Source organism: Myotis lucifugus, unplaced genomic scaffold (genome assembly GCF_000147115.1).
Source record: "Myotis lucifugus unplaced genomic scaffold, Myoluc2.0 scaffold_766, whole genome shotgun sequence".
In the NCBI taxonomy this organism is placed as follows: domain Eukaryota; kingdom Metazoa; phylum Chordata; class Mammalia; order Chiroptera; family Vespertilionidae; genus Myotis; species Myotis lucifugus.
Genome location: NW_005871814.1, coordinates 77,281 through 101,120, shown reverse-complemented (window position 1 = coordinate 101,120; position 23,840 = coordinate 77,281). Strand labels below are relative to the sequence as shown.

General features: G+C 49.6%; 1 protein-coding gene across 1 annotated transcript; it reads right to left on the bottom strand.

The window, feature by feature from the left end:
- Positions 1 to 1,528: 1,528 nt before the first annotated feature.
- KIF18B (kinesin family member 18B) lies at positions 1,529 to 20,248 on the bottom strand. The gene is made up of 15 exons (XM_006106089.3): positions 20,136 to 20,248; positions 11,815 to 12,141; positions 11,010 to 11,167; positions 10,615 to 10,719; positions 10,318 to 10,428; positions 10,040 to 10,237; positions 9,708 to 9,884; positions 9,008 to 9,082; positions 8,732 to 8,832; positions 8,153 to 8,339; positions 7,675 to 7,802; positions 4,447 to 4,652; positions 3,687 to 4,209; positions 2,636 to 2,725; positions 1,529 to 2,165 (listed from the first exon to the last, which is right to left on the bottom strand). Exons 2-15 carry the CDS (start codon positions 12,131 to 12,133, stop codon positions 2,075 to 2,077), a joined length of 2,469 nt encoding a protein of 822 aa, XP_006106151.1. The 5' UTR covers positions 12,134 to 12,141; positions 20,136 to 20,248; the 3' UTR covers positions 1,529 to 2,074.
- Between the last annotated feature and the right edge of the window lie 3,592 nt (positions 20,249 to 23,840).

Here is a 23,840-nt window from a genome sequence, read left to right as displayed (position 1 = left end):
TGCCACTTGGTGCCTAATTCTGGGCATGCTTTTTTTTTTTTCCTTTTAAAAATATATCTTTATTGATTTCAGAGAGAAAGGAACAGGGAGAGACCTTTACAAACATCAATGATGAGAATCACTGATCAGCTGCCTCCTGCATGCCCTCTACTGGGGATCGAGCCCGCATCCTGGGCATATGCCTTGACTGGGAATCTAACCATGACCTCTCGGTTCATAGGTTGATGCTCAACCACGGAGCCACGACGGTCAGGCTGGGCATGTTTTTTGAGTCTGTTTCGTTAGGACTCATAGGATCTCAAAGTTGTGTGAAGATGCCTGCAGCTGGTAGGAACTCAGGGCTCGGCTTTGTGTTCTCACCACTCCTCCAAAAAAGGAGTCAAAACTGAGCCGGGAGAAGCTCACCAGAGTGAAGGCTGCTCTCCCCAAACAGCGAGGACTCATTTGAAGTTAGCGGCATTATTTACACACCACTCACAATGTGCTAAATACCTTTAACATGCTTGTTTTCAGAAGTGAGTTAAACACGGACTCCTGTAATTTTGTTTACACTATTCATTCATTCAGACAGCCATGTCTTCCCTGAGAGACAGAGGAAAACTTGTGTTGAACTGTCACAATCCAAGTGAGTAAAGAGGAAAGCCCCCATGAGGGTGGGGAGCGGGGCTTTGGGGAGCAAGTAGGAGGAAGGTTGCTCTGGGTTCCAGCCTGTTGGGACTTAGCCTGGAGCTCCACCTGAGACCTGGGGACCACTAAGATGCTCTCCCTGACTGTCCACAGGACTCCTAGCAGCCCACACCCACTGGAGGATGGGCCAGGCTCCAGGTGTACCTGTGTCCTCACCCACCCGGGAGCAGACCGAGGCTGCAGGAGGAGGCAGAGGGAAACCTTTTCCATACTCAAAGTTTCCTGAGGTCTTACAGAGTGAAGGTGAGAAAGGGACGGTGTATCGCCATCCTACCTGAGTGTACAGAGAGAAACATACATCAAGGATAGAGATGGTTTATTAGTCATTGTAACAAAAATATATCTATATATACATGTATATACGCAGAAATAATGGATCAGAGGATATAAACACAAGTATTCACAACTTTTATAGGCGGTAGTATTAAGGCTGAATTTCCCTTCTTCTTTTTTTAAATTTAAATTCTTTATTGTTAAAAGTATTACATGAGTCTCCTTTTCCCCCCATTGACCTCTCCCTGGCCGCTCCCAACCCCCCACTCTTTCTTCTTTTTTTAAATAATGGTGTTTTGTTGTTGTTAATCTTCACCCAAGGATTATGGGTGTTTTTTAAATTCATTTTTAAAATGAATTTAGAGAGAGTAAGGAAGAGTGAAACATCGATTGGCTGCCTCTTGTACACGCCCCAACTGGGATCAAACCCACAATCTAGGTATGTGCCCTGACGGGGAATCAAACCCGCCACCTTTTGGTGTATAGGTAGAAACTCCAACCAACTGAGCCATTGGGCCAGGGCTCCCTTTCTTCTTTACACTTCTTTTTACACTGAGTGTGTAGCCTGTTTACAATAAGGATAAAAACCATGAAGCTGTCTTTATTTGGAAATCAAGGCACCACCGATCTTCTGCATCGTCACCAGGACTGTGGCTTTTGCTCCAGGCTGGGGGGATGGGGCTGAAGCTGTCCCTCCCTCAAAACCAGGAAGAGCCAAGCTGGGGCTGCGCACCAGGCCCCCTCCTCCTCTGCCATCATTAGACAGAGCCCTGTGTTAGACTGGGGACGGGGAACAAAGACCTCCAGCCACCTGCCTGCGGGGAGGGTGTTATAAACTGGGGGGGAGGGAGGGCGGGGAGACGACGATGGTAGCACCTTTAAAATAGCAACACATTAACACTCACAAATGTATACATACATGCTGAGAATTGAATATAACAAGAGATTAATAAGAGCGTGAGTAGCAGAATGAATGACTAGGAGAGGAGGGTGAGTAAAGGAAGAGGGTGTTGGTGTTAATTGCTCCCAGGTCCTCGGGTCTCTGCCCACCTTGTCACTTCCTACTTCCTGTTTTCATCGGTCACGGTGGCTGAGACCATCCCTGTTCCCAGTGCTAGTCACCTGGGGCGGTGAGGGACTCCGCTAGCCTCTTCAAGGTGCTGCTGGGGAGGCGGGCGATGCGGCTGCGGCGGGCGATGGAGGAACTGAGGGCAGGAAGGAAGGAGGGAAGGCAGGAAGGTCACAGCTGTGCCCCTGGACTACAGGTGGGGACGGGTGGGTGGACCTGGACCCCCAGCCTTGAGCACCAACAAGTACTTCCAAGGCCAGATCTGAGGGAGTGAGAGGGGTGGGGCGGGGAGCTTTGTGGGGTTTGGGAGGGAAGCAGAGGTGAGGGGCTGAGGAGTCCATTCCCTGGATTAACCAGTGAACACTAACGCCTCTCTCATGAAGAGGGGGCCTGTGGCCTTTAACCAAAGAAGGTGGCTACCCTTCGCCTCTAGTATAACCCTGTAACAGCAAGGCCAAGGGAACCTGTCAGATCCAGACGCTGGCCCTGCTCGCGGGACTCCCGCTACTGGCTCCAAGGTGTCCAGACACGTGGGGGCCTGTGGTTGGCCCGGGCACCCACCGCCCTGGTGAAAGCTTCTCCCCCCCAGCACCTCCCCAGCCTCACCTCACAAGGCGCCTCTTCTTGCGGGCTGAGGTCGCAGGGAAGGAAGAGGCTGGCTTGGGGCCCTTCGTGGTGAACAGGGGCACGGGTCCACTGAGGGAGGGGAAAGATGAAGGGAGGCAGGTCAGGAGGGAAACAGGAAAGGCTGCAGCGCCTCCTTCCTCCAGCCCCAGCCTGGGGGGTGGGGAGGTGGACAACATGACCTCCGAGGCTTCTTCCTCCTAAGAGGTGGGTTCTGGTCCCCGCCTCTCTCGGCCTGGGCTGACAGCTGAGTGACAGGCCTGTTCTGGGAGAACATCCAGGTGTCAGTTTCTGGTGCGTCCAGGGAACCGGAGTTCAAACGATTTCACCCTTCCACCTGCCCGCTTGGAGCTTGTCACTGAGAGGTGGTTCGGGCTGCGGGAGAGGTGGGGGTGCGGTGGCTGCCTGCCGCCCTTGGCCTCATACATCCAGGGTGTCTGCCGCTTGTTCTTGCCCTTGGACTGTCCTGAGCTGGTTGCTCTCCCCCTACCCTGACATGTGGTGGAAGGTGCGGGTAAGAGCTTCATCTTCTCTGAAAAACGCTGAATAACGTTTTCTGAGGATCCCCCTCCTGGTTCCACATGACAGGCTAGAGGGTAAAATCTGGGGGTGGCAGCGGCAGATCGAAGTATTTCTCAGGGGCACACAGAACTCCAATCGGGGCAAAGGGCCCAAGTGATGCAGAGGAACAGAGAGGGCAGGACTGCCCTTGTGAATTCCTGCTCCCTGCTCACCCTCCCCAGGTGGGGGTCCCATTTGTAGCTACTCATGGGGTGCCACAAACCAGCACAGAGCTGGCAGCTTTGAAATAAACAGACAAGGCAGGGCCCTGAGAGTAGCAATGCCTCCCTGAAACTGTATGCTCTGCCCTGCTGGGCCCAGGGAGTGACCTGATCAGACCAAAGGGAAAGAGACAGCAAACGTCTAGGCTCCAAGAGCTGGGCTGTTTCACTCCTCCAGGCAGCACCACCGTTCCTCACTGACCCCTGGCTCCCTGCTGGGAGGGCTGGGAGGACCAGGAGGGGAGACTCACCTGGGGATGAAGGGCTGATCCAGCCTGTTCTGGGGCACATTTTCCCAGCCAGCGCATTCCTGGAAACCCAGCTTTGAGGGGGACTCCTCGGAGAGATCAAAGGTGATGTTGAGGTTCTGAGCGGGCAGGGCCACCGGGGTGGAGCAGTTCTGCAGGGCAGAAGGGCCCAGAGGCACCCGGCTTTTGATGACTGTGGCTGGGCAGAAGCGAGGGGAGTGGCAGGGGGAGGCGACCCTTCCCTTTTTGGGGGTGGTGGGTCCGAGTGAAGGCTGAGTCTCAGGCAGGGACCCCCTTCGCAGGCAGGGCAGGAAGGACTGGTGCTGGCGCTTGGACCCCAGCCTTGGGGCCTGGTGACTGTCTTGCTCTGAGGGGCTCAGTTTCCTTCTTCTCTTCTTCTCCACGGACTGCAGAGCTGCTTGGGCAGAGGTGCTGTCAGGCCCAGGTGGGGCCTCCGGACCGTGCATGAGGCCACTCAGTTGCCTTGCCATGGTCCGGGTCACAGGGCCAGAGTATCCTGGAGGCTCTGGGTATAGAGAAGGAGGGTGTTGAGAGATCAGAGACTGAGCAGAAGAAAGTAAAGTTCCTAGAATTTGGGGAGAGAGACATGGGAGATATGCAGGAGTCCCTAACTCCTCAGTTCTGTCAGGACTCCTGGGGCCTCTCTGCACACCCTGTGATCCCAGAGGTCCTATCCCAGCACCTGAAGCCCCAGCTACCCCTGGGCACCAATAGGCAGAGGCAGAGCAGGGGTGAGACTCACTTGGCTCTGAACACAGCTCCTGAGCCAGAGGTGCCTCCCTGGCTGGGCCAGGAGTCCTGGAGGCCTCTGTTCCAGGCCCAGGTTTTTCCTCTCGCACCAGCTGCTGCAGGGTCTCAAACTCTGCGATCATGTCAGGGGTCAGGAGGTTGGCTGCTTGGAGCAGGGCGTACTGCCGCTGGGCCAGGCACAGCACCTTCAGCGCCAACCTGGAACAGAGAGAAGGGGATGCCCATCCTACTCCGACCCGGCTGGGTTCTCGCCCCATTGCTCCGGGTGTGGGGAGGAGCACAGGTGGGCTGGCAGCCCCACCATCCCAGCCATGGCTCCTGCTATGCCACATCCTTGCTGAAGACCAAGGCTGGCAGAGATGGTCACAGGTAATGGTGAGCGGCTTTACCCACCTAAACATGCCTCCTGACAAAGACAGTGACCTGGGAAGTAGGGAAAGGGTGCTCAGTGGCCTTGGACTCAGAAGGTGCAGTGATCTTGAATAAGCGCATTTGCCAGAAGAAAGGTAGCGGTGAAGAGCCAGGCTCAAGTCAGACTGCCAGCGGGCAGCTCAAATCCCTGTTCCACACCTCCTACCTGCTGAGCTTGGATCACTGCTCACCCTCAGTCTCCACTTCTTTTAAACGGGAATAACCCACCTCATCAGATTGTTGGGAAGATGAAATGAATTATTTTATACAGAGAGTGTTTCAACGATACTTGGTGCCCAGCCGGCGTGGCTCAGTGGTTGAGCGTCGACCTAGGAACCAGGAAGTCACAGTTTGATTCCCGGTCCCGGCACATGCCTGGGTTGTGGGCTTGATCCCCAGTGTGGAACGAGCAGGAGGCAGCCAATCAATGATTCTCTCTCGTCATTGATGTTTCTATCTCTCTCTCTCCCTCTCTGAAATCAATTTAAAAAAGAAAAAAAGAAAGAATACCTGGCATATGTACTCAAGAGTGAGCACTATAAAGTTAGCTATTGTTTCCTGTAAAGTAGAAATAATGCCATCTCCCTTGTTAGGATATGAGGAGATTAAATAAGATAGGCTGTGTGATCTGGGTTCTGAGAGCACCCCTAAAAATGCCTGCAGTCTGCGCTTTCTATTGCATGGCTGGGATGCTGGAAGAGTATGCGTGCATCAGTGCATACTTCACATGCACTGAGGGGCTACTTAAGGGAAATTATGAGCGTAATGCGATTATTGATGTTGTAAATTTAGATTCTAATAAAGCAAATTTCCTTTCTGTCAGGCACACCTACGATAAAAGAGAAAACACAATTATCTCGGTGGGGATTATTCATGGCCAATAATTTATCCTCAGGTAGCACAATCTACTACCTGCCCGGACACCCCTGAGCCTCCTCCTCTGCCCTCAGTGTGCGCTCAGGGAAGCCAAGCTCATTTTCTAAAGCAGCCTCCAGGCCTTTCTGAAAGAAGGCAGGATGTAAATTAAAAAGGACACAGTGGAAACTCATTCCATATCCGCCTGAGCCACACATACAAAGACTGGACTACTAAGGAAAGTGGGTGTTCGGGAGAAATGTACTGGCTAGATGTCAGACGAGCAGGTCTGGCCCCATCCCTCTCGCTGTAGTTGTGTGGCCCCGGGCAAGCGCCCCAGTACCCCATCTGACAAATGGACACTTGGTCTATGTCAGGCGTTTTCCAATTAGATTGGAAGAAGCCCATCTGAGGACATTTTAAATGGAGCAACTCTGCCTTGTCTGTTCTCCATATTAGACTTCAGCGTAAGATTTCATTTGAAGGACTTGGCAGCAATAAAAATTCTGAAAACCACTGAACTGGAAAATCTAAGATTGACTCCGTACCCTGGTGGTCTCAGAGCCTCAAGTCTAAAGACAAAGAGAAATTATTTTCGACGATCTGATTGTGACGGTCTTTCCAAGTATGGATGCGATCAAGAATGTTCTGCAACCCCTAACACTTGGGGTCTTCTGTCAGATTTTATTAGCACTTCAGCACAAAGAAGTAGGGAGAATAACCAGGACTGTGATCCCCAAATCACAGCCAGGACCGAAGCAACCTGTCAGAAGCCACAAGACCAGAAGCACGGCAGGAGTGAGAACCCTGGTGTCCTGGCTCCTCGCAATGGGGGTCACCAGGCAGAGGACCCTGAGTGATAAGTGGGAGTCGGTGGCTGTTCCCTGGGCTCCAGGGGACACCGCGCCAGTGCGTCCCTGCCACTGCTGGGCCCCAGGGAGTCAGCAGCAGGGGACAGATAATAAGCTGCTGATTATTCAGGCTGCAGCATTTTTGCTGAGTTGGAAACAGACACTCCCCAACAAGAAATAAAATTAAACAGGCCCTTCTGTCTGAGAGCTTTAAATACATTGCCTAGCATGAAGCATGCTGGGGAGGGCGGAGCGGGGTTGGCGGCAGCAGAGCTAAGTGGCAGGGGATTTATGTTCTGGGGGGCCAAGGGAAAAAAATATTCGCAGCACCTCTCTATTAAGCACAGAAATAATGGTCGGAAATCTCTCTCTCTGGCTTTGGGTGGTGGTTTGTATTTACTTCTGAGAAGAAGCGGCTACAGCCAGTCTGTGGATGAGGAGACAGGGTAAACACCTGACTCAGGAAGGCTGCCCCTCCCTCAGCCTGCCACCTGCCTTCTCTTGGCAGCCCCCTCCCTGCTGAGCACGGGCAGGCAGCTTGGCCCTCAGACTGGAAAGCGAAGCACTAACCCAGGGGCCCTGCCCTAACGGGGTGCTTGCCAGCCATCCCGATGGAATTTGGTGTTTTGCTTCCCTTTTGTTGGGCTGCCAGCTATGTGGAGGTGTAAGCAGAGAGAGGATAAATAAATAGAGTAGGTGATAATATCAAGTTGTTAAAAGCAGATAATGGCCAGCCGGCTTGGCTCAGTGGTTGAGCATCGACCTAGGAACCAGGAGGTCACGGTTCGATTCCCGGTCAAGGCACATGCCTGGGTTGCAGGCTCAGTCCCGTGTGGGGCGTGCAGGAGGCAGCCAATCAATGATTCTCTCTCATCATTGATGTTTTTCTCTCTCTCTCTCTCTCTCTCTCCCCCTTCCTCTCTGAAATCAATAAAAATTTATTAATTTTTTTAAAATGCAGATAATGGACAATGCTGAAAAAATTTGACTCTTAACTAGAGCAGAACCAGAGCTTTTGTGACTTAGCACCAACTCCCACCCCAGGAGCCTGGAGCCCATCTTCTTCCTCCTTGGACCCCAGAGAAGAGTAAGAGGATACCTACTGCTTATAACGGTCCCTTTCCAGGTTCTGTGGTGAGAGGTGGCCCACGACTTGCTTGGCCTCCAGGGTCAGGCCAGGGGACTCCACCCGTGACTGTCGGAGGCTCTGTTCTGACACCCGGATCGGAACCTGAAGAGGAAGGAAGTCATGGGTAGAGGGCCCGTGATGACCGCCCTCCCTATGTACGCAACTTCTAAAACCTTTCCCCCCACAAGAGTGGGATGACGGCTCCTGGAATGTCCAGGTCCTTGTCTGGCTTTTCTTCCTCCCAGTCTCCATCCTCCCTGCCTGCTCTCCTGATGGCAGCACACCCTCCTCACTTCCAGACACACAGGATCCGACAGAACAGCTCTCCTCAGACAGGACCTGAAAGCCTCCAATGGCTAAGATGTGACCTCCAGGTAGAGAACCTGGGCCTGAAGGGACTCCGTGAGTCGGAGAGGGATTTCCTCGAATATTCCACCAGCTCTAAGTCCTACCTCCTTGGCCGGGTCTTCGTCTTTGTCCTCCGAGGGCTGCTCCTGGTCTGAAGAATTCCCTTCCCCGACCCTCTCCACCTGGACCTCTGTCCCCAGGCTTTCCTCTTGAAGGACTGCAGACCCTGGGTGGAGCTCTGGGGTGCGGGGCTGGCTGGGAAGATGAGATGGTGGGGAGGAGCTGGAAAGGCTAAGGGGGAAATGAGAGGTAGGGGCAGGTGGGGAAAGCAGGGAGGGGGCAGGCGGTACAGAGCCTGGAAGGATGGATGCTTGGGTAACAAGTGAGCAGTAGCTGAGGGGGGGAGAAGGAGCCAGAAATTTTCTGGTTTAGGAAACAATGACACGAACCTCTTAGCTGTACCTTCTTTTGAATAGTAGATGCTGCCTATACAGGGTGGGGTATCATTTACTCATTTGACACCGAGCATTCTGGGTGCCAACCAGTGTGCTGGGCACTGGGTGGGAACCCCTAGCTCCAGGTGCCAGAACAGAAGCAAGGCGTCCTTGCCCTCCAGAAGCCGGAGAAGGGGGTCTTTCCTTGCCGAACTGAAGGATGAGGCAGGTATGGGCCACAGAACTTACGGGGGTTGTGGAGTGCCCGATTTGGGGGGCTGTGGGAGGTCCTGTTGTGGGGCCTGGGCTCCCGCCTCATACATTCGAAGCTTCTCCCTCAGACTGGCCACCTGGAACCCAAACAGCCAGTTCCTCAGAATCCCAAGTGAGCAAAGGAGGTAGGGGCTGTCCCCTCCCCCTGGCATAGAGCCCTGGCCACACCCCGATGCTCCCGTCTCTCGTTCTCCTGCCCCCCACCCCACTGCGCCCTGCCTCCCAGCCACGCTCCCCAGGCGGGCTCCTCACCTCAGCCTGCAGCTGCTGGCAGATAGTGGCGTACTGGCTGATGTGACAGTCCAGGCTGACCACATTGCTCTTCAGCTGAGACGGGGACACAGGGAGAGATGTTTGTTCATTCAAAGTAGCTTTCAGCCACCACTGCAAAAGGCCAGGCATTGTGCCAGGCACCTCACTCATATTCCCGTGACTCACTCACAACTAGGGAAACAGACTTGGGAAGGTCAGTGGCTTGCCTGACACCACAGCAGGGGGCAGAGGTTGCCCTTGAACCCAAGACGCCTGACCGCCTGACTAACGCACTCACCAGGCAGCCCCGGGAGAGCTAGAGCTCCTGGAGGCGGCAGGGGAAACCAGCGCCGCTCTGCCCTTATCTGTGTTACGTGTTGGTGTTTATGTTGTTCTGCTGCTAAAAGCAAGTCTGAAAAAGATCACTGGCCAACACTCAGCCACGCCCTGCTGTTGCCTCCCTCTTGAGATGATTCTGCCTCCGTCGTCCAATGCGTATTTTACTCTTTTTTCAAGTCTTGGAGACCGTCCTGCCTCTCCCCCACCTGAGGTCTTCCCAAGGGCAGGGACTGGGTCACTTCTACCACAGTTTCCCTGAAGACAGAGGCTCGGGAAGGTCTTCCCTCTGCCTTGTGGGAGTCCTTGTTCCACCCCTTCCTCCTCCCAGCCCGGGGACTCCCCCAGGTCAGGCTGCACGCACCGAAAGTTTGATCTCCTTGGCCCGGTCGGCGTACTTGAGGGTGTTGTACGTGTCCTCATATGTCAGGCTAGAGGGGCTGATGGCAGCAATCATCACTGTGCGGCAGTTGCCCCCAATGGAGTCCTTGAGCAGGCGGGTCAGCTTGCTGTCCCGGTAGGGCACATGGGACTTGCGACCCTGGGGGCAGCGAGCGGGCCTGGGGTGAGGTGGCTGGACTAGGCAGACCCAGGCTGGGACCTGGCAGCCTCTGGCCCAGGGCTGAAGGGAGGAACCCTTGGCTTTGGGCATTCAGGGGCTGTCCTGTGGGGAACCCTGGGTCTGTGCAGCCTTACCTTTGCATCGGCCAGGGCATTGAGGACATTGATGAGGGCCAGCAGGGAGCGGTTGATGTTGGCACCTTCCCGAAGCCGCTCCCCCTTCGCGTGGGTGCTGGACGCCCGCTCGGAGCCAGCCAGGTCAATCAGGCTCATCTTGGCCACCTGAAGGGCCTGGGTCAGACCTGGAACGCGGTCCTGCTGCTTCACGAAGATCTGGGGGCAGGGGGCATGAGTGAGGGGGTGCTGGGCATCAGGTGCCCCGTCTTCAGGCTCCGACCCATGACCCCTCTCACCTGGAAGATGGCATGGGAGCGGGAGGAAGTAGCGTTGGCGTCAGTGGGGTGCTGCGTGCGGTTACGGTTCCCTCTGGTCAGCATCTCCAGCAGCTGCTCAGCTGAGGTTGGCTACAGAGGAGATGACCAGGAAGGGAGCTGTGGTTTCCCCGACCAGGACTTCCCCCAGCAGGAGGGCTGATCTTCAGAACCCAAGTCACCAGCACCGCATGGGATACGGGGCAGAGCCAACTGCCTGGTGAGGGAACTTTGCAGGACCAACGGGACTGCTCATGCCACCCGAGCCCAATGTCACACCTGGTGGAAGGAAAGTCCTTGTACCACCACCCCCTTGTCGGGATCCTCACGGATGGCAAGGGGTCCCTTGGGCTCCAGAAGGTCGTGGATCTGCTCATTGTACACCTGAGGAGAAAGGGAGCAAGGCAGAGACCTGAGGGACAGGGCCCCTCGGAAACCTGTCCCCTAGGGGCTGGGAGGGCTGAGCTTGTACTGCGGGATGGCGTTAAGGGACAGAGCAGGTTTAGTTCACACATAGTCTCTCTCTGAGCTGTTTCTGCCCTCTGGGCTCTCACTGGGGCCCCGTCTGCCCACTTCCTACCACCCTCTCCCCCACTGCGCCACTCCACTCCCTCTTGAGGTGGTTGTGAGAATGAGGGATGGGTCGCCCAGTCCCAGGGAGGGGACAGCCCTACCTCCTGGTAGCTGATGAGCACCTCGAACTGCTTCTCCTCCTGGCGGGCCTCCAGCCGCCTGTACAGTTCCATGGTGGTCAGGTACATGATGCCGGGGTCCCCCTCTCTTCCCAGCATGGTGTGTGTCTTCCCGGCCCCAGTGGCCCCATAGGCAAACACTGCAGGGGAGAGTGGGGAGTAGGGTGGTGACAGGGCCAGACCCACCTTTCTAGTGGCTCCCCCTGTGCATTTCCACCCAGCTCACCCTTGCCTCCCCACCCCCTTCCTTGGCCTTCCATCTGCTTCCAATCACTCACATCCGCCATGCTGGCAATGCAGCTTGCGATCCCCACATCTACGCCCTGGCTTCCCTATAGGTCTGCCAATTCTAGTGCAAAGGGGTCTCCATGGTGGGTGTGGCATCTCCCTTCCGCAGGGATGCCCTCTTCTCTGCTGAAGGTCCAGGGCTCTCCCTTCCATCACTTATCTCAGTTTATAACCACAACTTGTGAGTGTGATTTTGATTAGTGGCTTCTTCCCTTCCCCCCCACCCCCGCCCCGCCCTGAGACTGTAAAAATCAAGAGGACAGGAGCCATGTCTGTCTGATCTGCTACTGCATCCCAGGGCCCAGGAGAGTACCTCACACACAGGAGAAGGATGAATGGGGGACCCACAGAGAAAGCAAGGGCCAGAGCCCTCCTCAACAAGTGCCCAGCTGAGGGGGAGGGGACCCCTGTCAGAAGGCACAGAAAACCCTGAGAGGGAAGCAGGGAGGCAAGGCAGCTACCAACCAGGACTGTCCCCGCTCCCTGCCCAGATTCTCACCGGAGCAGTTGTAGCCCTGGAGGAAGCTGTCCAGGATGCTGTGGGTGGTGTGCTGGAAGACATCCTGCTGGGTGGCCGCCTCGCCAAAGACCCGGTCAAAGACGAAGGTCAGGTCTTTGCCCTTCTTCTTGGGGCCGTCATGGACGCTGCCCCATTTCAGGCCAAGGAAGCCCCCATCGGGCTCTTCAGGGTCAAACACCAGCACCCGCTCATCCACCACCTGAATCACAGGCCTCCGCTGGCTCTCTAGCTCCCGTGGGGTGGGGGGTCGGACCCGAACCACAACCTGCACCGCACTGTCCTCCACTGCCATCACCATGGCAACACCTGGGCAGAGACACAATGGATATGAGGACCAATCCGACCCCCGGCTCCAGAGGAGATGACCAGGAAGGGAGGCTTGCCCCCTCAGTCTGGCATTCAGGGCCTCCTTCCACCCCCACCCCAACAGCTGATCTGTTTTATACCTCAAGAGAGTAAGAATATTGGTGCCAGCACCAATTACTAATAACTATCTCTTTCCCACTTGAAATACCATGTTTGTCATATCCAAATGGCTATCTTTTTCCCAGAGGCCTATTGCTGGGCTTTCTGTAATGTTCCACTGGTCTGTCTGTTCTCGTGCTCACACCACACTGTTTCCATTCTGTTCCTTTACAGTATGCTTTTCATCTAATAAGGCAAGACCACCCTCCCCCTCCACTAGTCTTTCTTTTTCATGATTTTCCTGGCTATATTCAGACATTTATTGTTCTATTTGACTTTAAGAAAATTTTATTAATTCCATCCCCAACCCAGAACACATCCTATTCCTCGCCCCATAACAACAACAAAAAACCTGATTGGAATTAAAACTGGAATGGTATTACATTTACATATTTATTTTATATTAAACCTTTCCATGCAAACACATGGCTATTGCCTTTCTATTTGTTCAGATATTTTTTATGTCCCTCAATAAGATTTTATAGTTTTCTTTCTCTTCAGATAGCTCTGTAATTGCCCTTTTAATGCAATTCCCAAGAACTTTATGGACTTAATCACTCTTATGAATGGAACAGCTTCCCCAATTTCTATTTCCAGGTGGTAATTGCTAGTATGGAGAAACACGTCTGATTTTTATACATTTGCCTTATAACTACCACCCTCAAACTCTCTTATTAATTCCAATTGTGTGTGTTTTTTAAAATTAGGGTTTATTGGGTTTTTCAGAGTATGCAATTATATATCAGAAAAGAAAATAATTTTTTTACCTTTTTTCTCTCTATTTATACCAAATATTTTATTTCCTGTCTATTGCAATCCCTAGAACTTCCACAACAATGTTGAATAATAATGATGACAATGAGCATCTCTGTCTTGTTTTTTATTTTAAAGGAAATGGCTTTAGTGCTTCACTACTTAGAAATTATTTTTGGATATATAGTCATTATATTAGTAATTTTTTCTTTTCTTACTTTACTTAGAGTGGTTATTAGAAAGGTCTAAAATTTTACCCAATGCTTTCAGCGTCTCCTAATATGTTTCTTCTCCTTTATTTTGTTGAAGTAGTAAATTATTTGATAGTATTCCTGGTATCAAACCAACCATGCATTCTTAGAAAAAACCCTACCCTGACCATGCTGAAGCTTTAAATTTTTAAATCGTCTAACGTGTCAAATTTTCTTTTATGATTTTGTCATATTTAAGAAGACATTCCTTCCCCAAGGTAATAACCACTTTTATTATATTTCTATCTAATATATTTTACTTTTTAAATTTAGGTATTTATAAAGTTGGATTTATTTTTTTGGGAATGGTGTGAGGTTTCTAGATTTCTTTTCAAATGGTAAGCAATCATCTCAAGATCATTTATTAAAAACTGTATTTTTTAAAATTTTAGAGCAAGAGGGGAAGGGGGAAGGGAGGGGGAGAGAGAGAGAGAAACATCGACCTGCCACTCCACTAATTTATACATTCATTGGTTGATTCTTGTATGTGCCCTGACCAGAAATTGAACTCGCAACCTTGGTGTATCAGGACAATTCTCTAACCAACTGAGCTACCCTGCCAGGGCTAAATAGTGCATTCTTTCTCTACCAATTTCAAATGCCACATTTAACATAACTAAATTCTCCTGTAAACGTGAATTTGTTTGTGGACTCTCCATCCTGTTCTGCTGATGTGTCTATTCCTTTCCCAATAACTCACTGTTGTAATTATTGTGGTTCTATAATATCTCACCTCATTGTTCTTTGTCTTGGCTATTCTTAAGCATCTTGTCTGCCATATAATTTTAGAATCAGCTTATAGAATTCTAGGAAAAATCCTGCTAAGACTTTAATTGGAGTACTTTGAATTTATAGGTTAATATGAAGAGAATTGGCATCTTCATAATATTAAGTCTTCCCATCTAGGAACATAGTATCTCTTTTCATTATTCACAACTTTATAATCCTCAGTAAAATTTTATCGTTTTCTTCATTTGAGTTTTGTGTATTTCTTGACAGGCTTATTACCAGTTATTGTATAGTCTTTATGATATTGTGAATAGGCTCCTTTAAAAATTGCATTTTCTAATTCATTTTGCCAGAATATAGGAAAGCAACCAATTTCTGTATGCAGATCTTGTATCTGGCCACGTTACTGAACTCCCTTATTAGTTCTAATAGACTGTCATTGATTCTCTTAGGTTTTTCAATTAAATGATGGTATAGTTTGCAAATAATGACAGTGATTTTCTATTTTTAGCTCTTCTATCTTTAGTTCCCCACCCTTCACTGTCCATTAGGAATGGGTGTTAAATTTTATCAGATGCTTTTTTGGCACTAGCTGAGATGATCACAGTGTTTCTCCTTTAATTTGTTAATGTAGAGGGTGACATGAACAGATTTCCTAATGTTGACCTGGCAATAATTCCAAACACTTATTTGCTTATTCCCTCGCGTATTCCCCTCGGACCTCTCTCCTTGTTTTTCTCATTTCTCCTTCAAGCCAGCCTACCAAGGGTAGAGATGGAATTTTTGGAATGCAGGAGTCCTGGAAAAGTTCAACCCAGCTCTAGGGAATGTTAACAGGAGTAAGAGGCTGTTCCTGGGGATATGAACAGATGAGTGCTTTTCCAGGTTCCGCTGACAGGACCAAGGTCATTCAGGAAAGAAAACTGGAATTTCTACCTAATACTACAGCGAAGAACTCAGGTTTGGGTTTTTTGGTGTTTTTTGCGGGGGAGGGGGGGAGAGGGAGAGAATGAGGCAGAATTGAGCTGATTTGAAACTCCTGTCCCCACCTCCAAACTTCTTAATTTCTCCCTATACAAAACAAAGATATCAACCAATAAAAATCTATATGTATATTTTTTCATATACATATATGAAGGGAGAAAAAGATAGAAACATCAATGATGAGAATCATTGATTGGCTGCCTCCTGCACACCCCCTACTGGGGATTGAGCCTGCCAGCCTGGCATGTGCCCTGACCAGGAATTGGACCGTGCCCTCCTGGGTTTATGGGTCAACGCTCAACCACTGATCCACACTGGCCTGGCCAATAATAATCTTTTTACATGTGCATAATTTTTTTTCTTGTTCCAGCAATTGGACTGCAACTGCCTACCCCCTAGATGAGGGACTGTTTAAGCACCTTATGAGTAGAATCTCCTTTCATCTCCATCACAATCCCACAAACAGATACTATTCTTAAACCCATTTTTCAATGAGCAAATTGAGACTGAGAGGGTTCAGCAACTTGCCCAGGATCCCAGTGCTAGTGATGAAGCCTGGTTCCAACCCAGGCAGTCTTGACTGCAGAGTCTGCATACCGCCTTATAATGAAGGCTATTATATATTATGCTTTCATGATCACATTGTTGGAATAGTCCCTTATGTTTTTTAATCATTATAATCGCTTTTATGTAACTAGCGTAACGTATTATGCAAACACTTTCAGCTATATGGACTGTACCTAATTTTCAACACTCAGAGAGAATTCCTGTCTCCCACCCTCGCATTCCCCTCCCCACAATCACCCTTCGCCCAGGAAAGAGAAGGCAGAGGCTGCTTGGCCCCACAGCCTGGGTCTACACTGGCTGCCTTAATGGCAGTCCCAGCTCCCCACAGGGAGGGTTTCAGCTGAGGAGCAGCGACAGAGCAGCCTAACATTCTAAGCAGGAAATTAAAAAGGGCACTGGCAGCGGAGTGCGTGTAACCTTTACAGTTCTCTCCTCTCCGCTTCCTGAGGGCCAGCGAGGCAGACTGTTTGCCTAATGAGATGTTTTCCTCCTCTCTGAAACCGCGCTAGGGGCATGGGGTGGGGGGTGGGGGGTGACACCTGGCACGGCTGCGGCTAGGACCCTGGGGTCCTGGTCCGCTGCTCGGCATCGGACTGGTGGGAGGTCTGTCCACCAGCCACACCGCATCCATGCTTCCCCCCTTTGAGAGCCAGAGAGAACAGCTACAGATCTGCTCCCGCCCCGGGGGGATGGGGAGATTAATGAGAGAACGTTTGTCAAGTTTGCTTTGATCCTCAGTTGGAAAGAGCATTTCAGCCCAAAGTACGAGGGAGATGATTCTTTAATAAGATCTTCAGGGTTCTGAGCCAGCCACAGTCACGTCCTGTTTCTAACCCAGGGCAGCTCATTAAAACCCAGAGGCTAGTTCACTGCCGAGCTGGGAATGGGAAGCCAAGATTCAGTTGTTTTCAGGATAGCTTCCTCTGCCCCCCTCAAAGGGACAGGCGGAACAAGACCAAACTCCTCAGAAGCCGAGAGAGAAGAATTGCTGAGGACTGGAGGGGATCCGCCTGCAGACATCGAGAGCTGGGAAGGCAGGCGTGCCTAGCCCTTGGATATTGTTTTTAAAGGGATTGCTGTAGTCCCCTTCATTGCTCCTTCACAACTCGCACACACTTGTTTCTTGTCCTTACGCTCCAAAAGAGCAGAACCCTCTTCTGATACAATCTGTGCACCCCAGATGCCTAGGCACCGGATCCAGCATGCAGTGAAGGCTCTATCATACTTATCCGATGGGTGAATAAAGGCCAGAGAAGGGCACAATCGGAATCCAAAAGTCTAAAAGTAATTACTATGATAGCTAACATTTATTGAGTGCCTACTATGTATCGGGCCCTGTGCTAAATGCCTTACAAAGGGCGTCATTTAACTTGCACAACACTCTCATTCTGTAGTTGGATCCGTAGGCTCAGTAAGGAATTTGTCACATGGATGGTAAGTAGCAAGGTCAGAACTTGACCTTGTCCAGACTGTCAGCAGAGGCAATCAATACTCTTTGTACCAGACCATTCTGCCCTGTAGCTGTGCTTTTGTGGCTTCTGCCTCCCCTCACCCTAGTACCTACAGGGCAACATCCAAAGACCACTGGTTCTTTCTATGGTTGGTTGCGAAGAGAAGAGCTGTGTTCTCTTGTGTGTGTGTGTGTGTGTGTGTGTGTGTGTTTAATAAGCAATCATAAGATGTAGCTGGTGACAATTTTGCTAGTTCCTAATTTTATTTTTATTTATTTCTCTTGTCTTATAGTTATGGCTAGGATCTCTGGTACACTATTGAATAGAGGCAGCAAGAGTGGACAATCTTGCCTTTTTGCTGATTTTATAAGGAATGCTCCTATTATTTCACTTGGTGTTGGTTTAAGAAAATTTACCTCTATTTCTAGTTTACCAAATTAGAAAAAAAAATCATGAATGGGTGTTGAATTTTATTGAATTCTATTTCTGTGCCTAATAGAATATGTTTTCTCCTTTAATCTATAGTTATGTAAATTGTATTGGTATATTTTCTAATGTTAAACCATTCTCATATTCCTGGGATAAACCCAGTTTGGTCATAATGTATTTTTTAATACACATTGCTGATTCCTGATTGTTAATATTTAATATTTTTTTACAACTACATTTATAAAAGAGATTGGCTTATCATTTTTGGGGGGCTTATTTTTAGTATCACAAAATAGAGTGGAAATGTTTTCTTGGTTTTTATTTTGGGGGGGTAGTTTATATAAGATTAGAATAATTTCTTCTAATTGCTTATAAATTTCTGGTTGAGTTTGGTAGGTTGCTTTTTTATTTGTTTGTTTTCTGTTAATTCTAACCCAAGGATACTTTTTTTCATTGATTTTTAGAGAGTGTGGGAGGGGGAGAAGGGGAGAGAGAAAGAAGAGAAACATAGATGTGAGAGAGACACATCATTTGGTTGCCTCCCACATGCACCCCGACTGGGGTAGGGAATTGAACCTACAACCCAGATACGTGCCCTTGACCGGAATCAAACCCAAGACCCTCCAGTGCATAGGCCAATGCTCTAACCACTGAGCAAAACAGGCCAGGGGTAGGGTTTGTTGTTGTTGATTTCAGAGAGGAAGGGAGAGGGAGAAAGAGATAGAAACATCAATTATTAGAGAGTCATCGATCAGCTGCCTCTCGCACACCCCATACTGGGGATCTAGCCCACAACCTGGGTATTTGCCCTGACCGGGAATCAAACTGTGATCTTTTGGTTCGTAGGTCGACGCTCAACCACTGAGCCATGTGGGCCTGGCTGTTGTCTTTGATGGATGTGTCAGTACATTTTAAACTAATTTAATTTCCTCAATGGCCCTAAGTTTGTTCAACATTTTCAGAGCTGCTTAAATCAATTTTGGTAAATTGTGTTTTTTTTCCTAGAAAACTGTCCAAAAGCATTGTTAAAAAGGGTGTTCCATTAAACTTGTTCTCTCTCTTTTAATTTCTCAGTAACTGAAGTTATGTCTCTATTTTCATGCTTAAGAACATTTTTCTATGTTTCTTTATTGCTAGAGGTTTGGCTTATTTTATTAGTCTTTTTAAAGATGCAGATTTTGGCTAAGTTAAACCTCTCTATTATGTAATAAAATTCTACTTCATTATTTTCTGCTCTTAACTCCTTTTTATTTCCTACACATTTATTCTATTGTTCTATCTTATTAAAGTTGTGTATTTGCCTCACTAACTTTCAGCTTTAAAAAAAAGTTGAAATGTAAACACTTAAGACTATAAATTACCTTAGAAATATTGCTTTAACTGTATCCCACACGTTTTGTAAATAGTATTTTCACTGTTCCATACTAATTATCTTTTAATTACAATTATGATATCCCATTTAACTGAGTTAAGTGAGTTTTTAAAAAAGATCTAAAATATGGGTTTGTTTTAATTTCTCTTTCTTTTGTCTTTTTAACTAATTGCCTGTGGAAAGAGAATACGACTTGAACTCTGATAATTGTTTAACCTTGTTTTGTGGCCAGATAGAGGCAATTTTTATGAATACCCTAAATATGCCACTTGTATACTCTTTTTGAAAAAAGTATAAATGGAGCTGGGTTGGATAATATAAAGACCAACAAATTGAGATAACTTAATTCAACAATGAAATAGGTAGAGAAGGACTGGTTACATTGGTAGTTGAAGCATGGGATGTGGTGAGGCCGAGAAAATAGAATTGGGACAAGATTGGAGAAAACAGTGTAACACTGAGGAGAAGCGCATTCAGAAAAATGTAGACTTTCTCCCCTGAGCTAGGCTCAACTTCTCTGTGTTTCCCAATCTGTAAAATGTAAATAATATTAGTACCTATCCAATCGAGTTGTTGTGAGAATTAACTAAGTTCATTCAAACATGGTAAGTGCTAAAGGATGTTAGCCATTATTATTAGGATTAACATGACAAACATTTTCCCACGATGCCAAAAGTACCGTCTTCAGTAAAAAGCCCTTGTTTCCCGCGGCAGAGACCAGGCTTCATCTTTTCCAAGTTACTTTACCACCTTCAAGAGTCAACGCTAAGGGAAGGCATCCTAGCAGCAGTAGCAGAAAGCATGGCCTAACCATACAGATGTTCTTCCATCCATTCCTTCCTTCAAACTTTACCTCTATAGTAAGTAACTCATTAACTAAGTTCCGGCCGCTGGCAAAGCTCTGCCATCGGTTCTCCCGCAGAGATGTGTGCAGAGGGCTTCAGCTACCCCACACAGATGCGCAGGGGTCCCAGGTCTCCAGATCTAGTGTCCGGGGAGACCCAATTCTCTCTCACACACGGGCAGGAGGACCTCTCACAGAGCGGCTGTCCAGAGGGCCGGGCCCAGTGCAGATGTGCGGGCACATCCAGGTCCCGCACAAATGAGCAGAGGAGTCGCGATCTCCTGCGCAGCTGTGTAAGGAAGCGCCATGCTTCCGGCACCAACCCTGCCCGGTTCCCTGGAGACCATACGGACCCTGCTTGGTCTCCACGCTGCCCCTCGGAATCTCGCTCTAAAGAGGGCGGGCTGGGGCTGAGCGTCCCAGTCCTGCGCGCAGGAGGACGCGGGAGCGCTTACCCTTCGTCGGTTCCCTGCCGCCGGTTGTTGCCGCTCGCTACCGGGTCCCTCGGCCGCAAACCGGAGCCCGGGGCCACCCGACAGTGCGCCCCACAAGCTCCCCTTCCCCCCAAAAAACCACCGCCCGCGCCGCGCTTTCAAATCAGCCGGGTCGGTTCATCCGCGCTTCCCATTGGTCAACGCCCGCGTCGCTGATTGGCTGTTTCCTAAGTAACAAAGGACCGGCGCCGCCAGCAGTGCGCGTGCGCACTTCCGGTAACTGCCGGCCGGCAGGTTCGAGGCAGGCTCCGCGGCTGGACGGATTACACCGACCGGCAGTAACCAGCGCGCGTTTGAGATCCGGGGGTGGAGGGTAGATGGGGGGACGTCTCTGTTGTCCCTGGGACTGGATTCATCACCAGTTGCAGCAACGAGACATCAAACCCGTTTTCAAACCTGCTTTTACTGTGGGCATCCGCTTATCCAAGCCACTGTCCAGGGTTTCTTCCCGCCCCTCGACGACCCCAAGAGTGAATTTCGAGAGCAGCCTTGATGTGGAAAAGTCGGCGGAGGTAGAGAATGACGATTCCACCCGCTTGGCTCTGACAGTGGTAGGAGTGTCGCGGACTGATTGTTGAATGAGGGTTGACCCCTTAGGGCATCGCTGGGTAGCCCCGTCTCCATCCGCCACAGCCCCTTGCTGCTTGGATTCTGGTGGGCCAACCTCATGCTGATACCCATCACCCGAGGTTGTGGGGGTCAAGGAGAGTTTTGCCTGATTCCAATCACTAGTGGCCGAGAGTCAGTTTACTAGCCTGTAAAATGGGGCAAATAGCGTGCTGTTCCTACTGACCTGGAAGACCATGGATGAGACAGTGCTCCAACCCCCCGCCTATGTAAAGGGTTAGCTTTCTATGACTCTGATTAGGCCCTAATGATTAGGGTGACATGGGTGATGGCCGCCAGCAGCCAGTTGCTCACCACTTTCATGAAATTGATCTGAGGCATGCAAGAAAGCAAGAGGCAAAATGCCCTCTGTGGACCTGCCATCAAGATAATAGAGTCACAGCCCTAGCCGGTTTGGCTCAGTGGATAGAGCATCAGCCTGTGCACTGAAGGGTCCCGGGTTGGATTCCCATCAAGGGCGTGTGCCTCGGTTGCCGGCTTGATCCCTGGCCCTGATGCACGCGGGAGACAACCAATCAATGTGTCTCTCTCACATCCATGTTTTTATCTTTGTCACTCCCCCTCCCCCAACTCTCTCTAAAAATCAATGGAAAAATATCCCTGGATGAGGATTAATAACAAAAAAAAATCTTTTTAAAAGATAGTAGAGTCACAGCCCTGGCCACAAAGCTCAGATCGTCCAGATATGTCAAGATTATGAGTTTCAGCATAGCTCAGATCGTCCAGATACACCAAGATTGTGAGTTCCATCCCTGATCTCCCCCCTTTCTCTAAAATCAATAAAAATTTTTAAAAAGATACTAGAATCACTATTTATACTTGGTTAATTAGGCCCAAACTCTTCATGAACCTACCTAGACCTCAATTGCCCTCTCTGTATAATGGAATAGCACTGTAGGTTTGGTGAGAAGAAAATGAGAAAACCATGCAAAGGTTATTGTAAAGCTACAAGGAAACCAAGGTGTTCTTGCCATCTCTACTACCCAAGAGAAATGAAACTGTTAAAGAATGGCTTCCAGAGGTTTGGGACTGTGGTGAGGGGCTTGTGGGACTGTGGTTGGGGTCTTTAGGAGCCTCCTGGTCCAGTTCTGGTTTGAACAATTAGTTGGAAAAGGTGAGGTGAGTCAGGGTGAGGCCAGGAGCCGAGACTGATTCTGCTCTCAGAAGGACATGACATGCAAGTTGAGGTCTGAAGGAGGAGTGGAGCTAGTTTGGCAAAAGGAGCTGTTCCTTGGCTCTCAGAAGTCAAGGGAAAATAACTTTTCAAGTGAGTCCACTGAGCCCATGATGCTGAGAGGCCTTGGTAGGGCCTGGCCAAGCCTGCTTTAGTAGACACAAATGGAAAACCCTTGGGCTCTACACCACAGATGCTGTTAAGAGGAGATTGATCTGGCACGGGCCCCAAAAGAATTTCAAGACCTAAAACCCAGACGTGAGGACCAGGTGCAGAATTTTTGCCTTTTATGGTGGCAAAGAGTTTCTGGGCTGATATGAGTTGGGGGGCTATGAAAAGCAACAGGCTCTATGCTCTTGTGAGCTGTGGATATAATCACTATTTGTAACAGGCAAGACCACTAACCCTGCTAAGGAGACATAGAGCAGGCACATCCTTTTACTCACACCCTTATCACTGCGCACACTTTGCACGTAGGTATGGCATTAGCTGTTTCAGATAGAGACTAATTTTAAAAGGTCCTTGAACCAAATCCAAGACATCATTCTTGCCATCCTCAACCGTGAGCCAGACTTTAAGATCTGGCCTCGCACAGAAGCCAACCACTGTGAACATGAAAGAGTGTCCACTCAGTTTGTCAACAAGGAGGTCACAGGTGTCCTTGGCAGAAGCAGTTTCAGAGGCGTGGCCACAGCCAGATCCCAGTAGGAAGTGAGAAGATAGTAACAACTCTTTCAAGTCATCTGGCTGTCAAAGGGAGCAGAGAAAGGAGGTAGTAGCTGGAAGGGGATGTGAGGTTAAGGGAGGATTTTTTGTTAATTCTCACCTGAGGATATTTTTCCATTGATTTTTTTTTAAGGAGAGTGGAAGGGAGGGGGAGAGACAGAAACATCGATGTGAGAGAGGCACATCGATTGGTTGCACCTCGACCAGGGCCAGGGATCGAGCTTGCAACTGAGGTACGTGCCCTTGACTGGAATCGAACCCGGGACCCTTCTGTCTACAGTCCAATGCTCTGTCCACTGAGCAAAACCGTCTAGGGCTCAAGGGAGGATTTTTAAGAATAGGAGAGGTTTAAATGCTGATGGGAAGGAGCCGATACAGAGCAAGCAGTTGACGATTAATAGAGAGGTGTGATTAACAATTAAATGAAGTCCCCCAAGAAGGTGAGAGAGTGGTCAACAATCTCACTTTGCCCAGCTGGGTTTACCAGAATGTGGGACTTTCAGTTTAAAAACCTGGACAGTCCTGAGCAAACAAGGATAGATTGGTCACACTGGTGAGAGAGCGTGGATGCAGAGCACAGTGGCAGGCTGGACCCTGGAAGGGGGCCCGGCTCCTCCATGGAGGCAAAAAGGAGGAGGAAGGAGGGGCATAGGTGCAGGGAAGTTTGTGGATTTTATGGTGGAAGTTGATGGCGTCTCCTTGTAGCTTCTGACTTCTCTGAGAGGTAGGCGATATGATCACCCATTGGACAGTTAACTTCACACTCCATCTGCTGCCTTTGTTGCTGGGCTGAAACATAATAGGTACTCAATAAAATTGGCTGAAGGAATCAATAAATGAGTGAGACTGGGGGTAGATGTTGCAGGTTGGGTACTCTGAGGAACAGACTCTGAGATCAGTGTGCAGGAAGTTTATTGGCGAATACTCTTAGAATTAACACCTGTGGAAGAGAAGGAAAGGAAGCAGGATTAGGCCTAGCAGGGAGCTGGGAGCTCTGAAGCTGGGAAGATTCTTCCGCCTTGTCCTGAGTTTAAACCCGCATGTTGATCAGTCATTGGAAACAAGCTGCCTGAGAAAGAGGTAGGATGTTGAGCAAGGCAGCTCACATCAGCAGAGACAATCCCTGGATGGGGCTGGTA

What these genes read in the sequence shown, in the direction of transcription:
- KIF18B (XM_006106089.3), bottom strand. Translation starts at nt 12,133, where the DNA reads ATGGTGATGGCAGTGGAGGACAGTGCGGTGCAGGTTGTGGTTCGGGTC. An exon ending in CCAGGGCTACAACTGCTCCG is followed by an intron (nt 11,168 to 11,814) that starts GTGAGAATCTGG and finishes TCTCCCCTGCAG; the next exon opens with TGTTTGCCTATGGGGCCACT. An exon ending in TCGGGCACTCCACAACCCCC is followed by an intron (nt 8,340 to 8,731) that starts GTAAGTTCTGTG and finishes TTTCCCCCTTAG; the next exon opens with CCTTTCCAGCTCCTCCCCAC.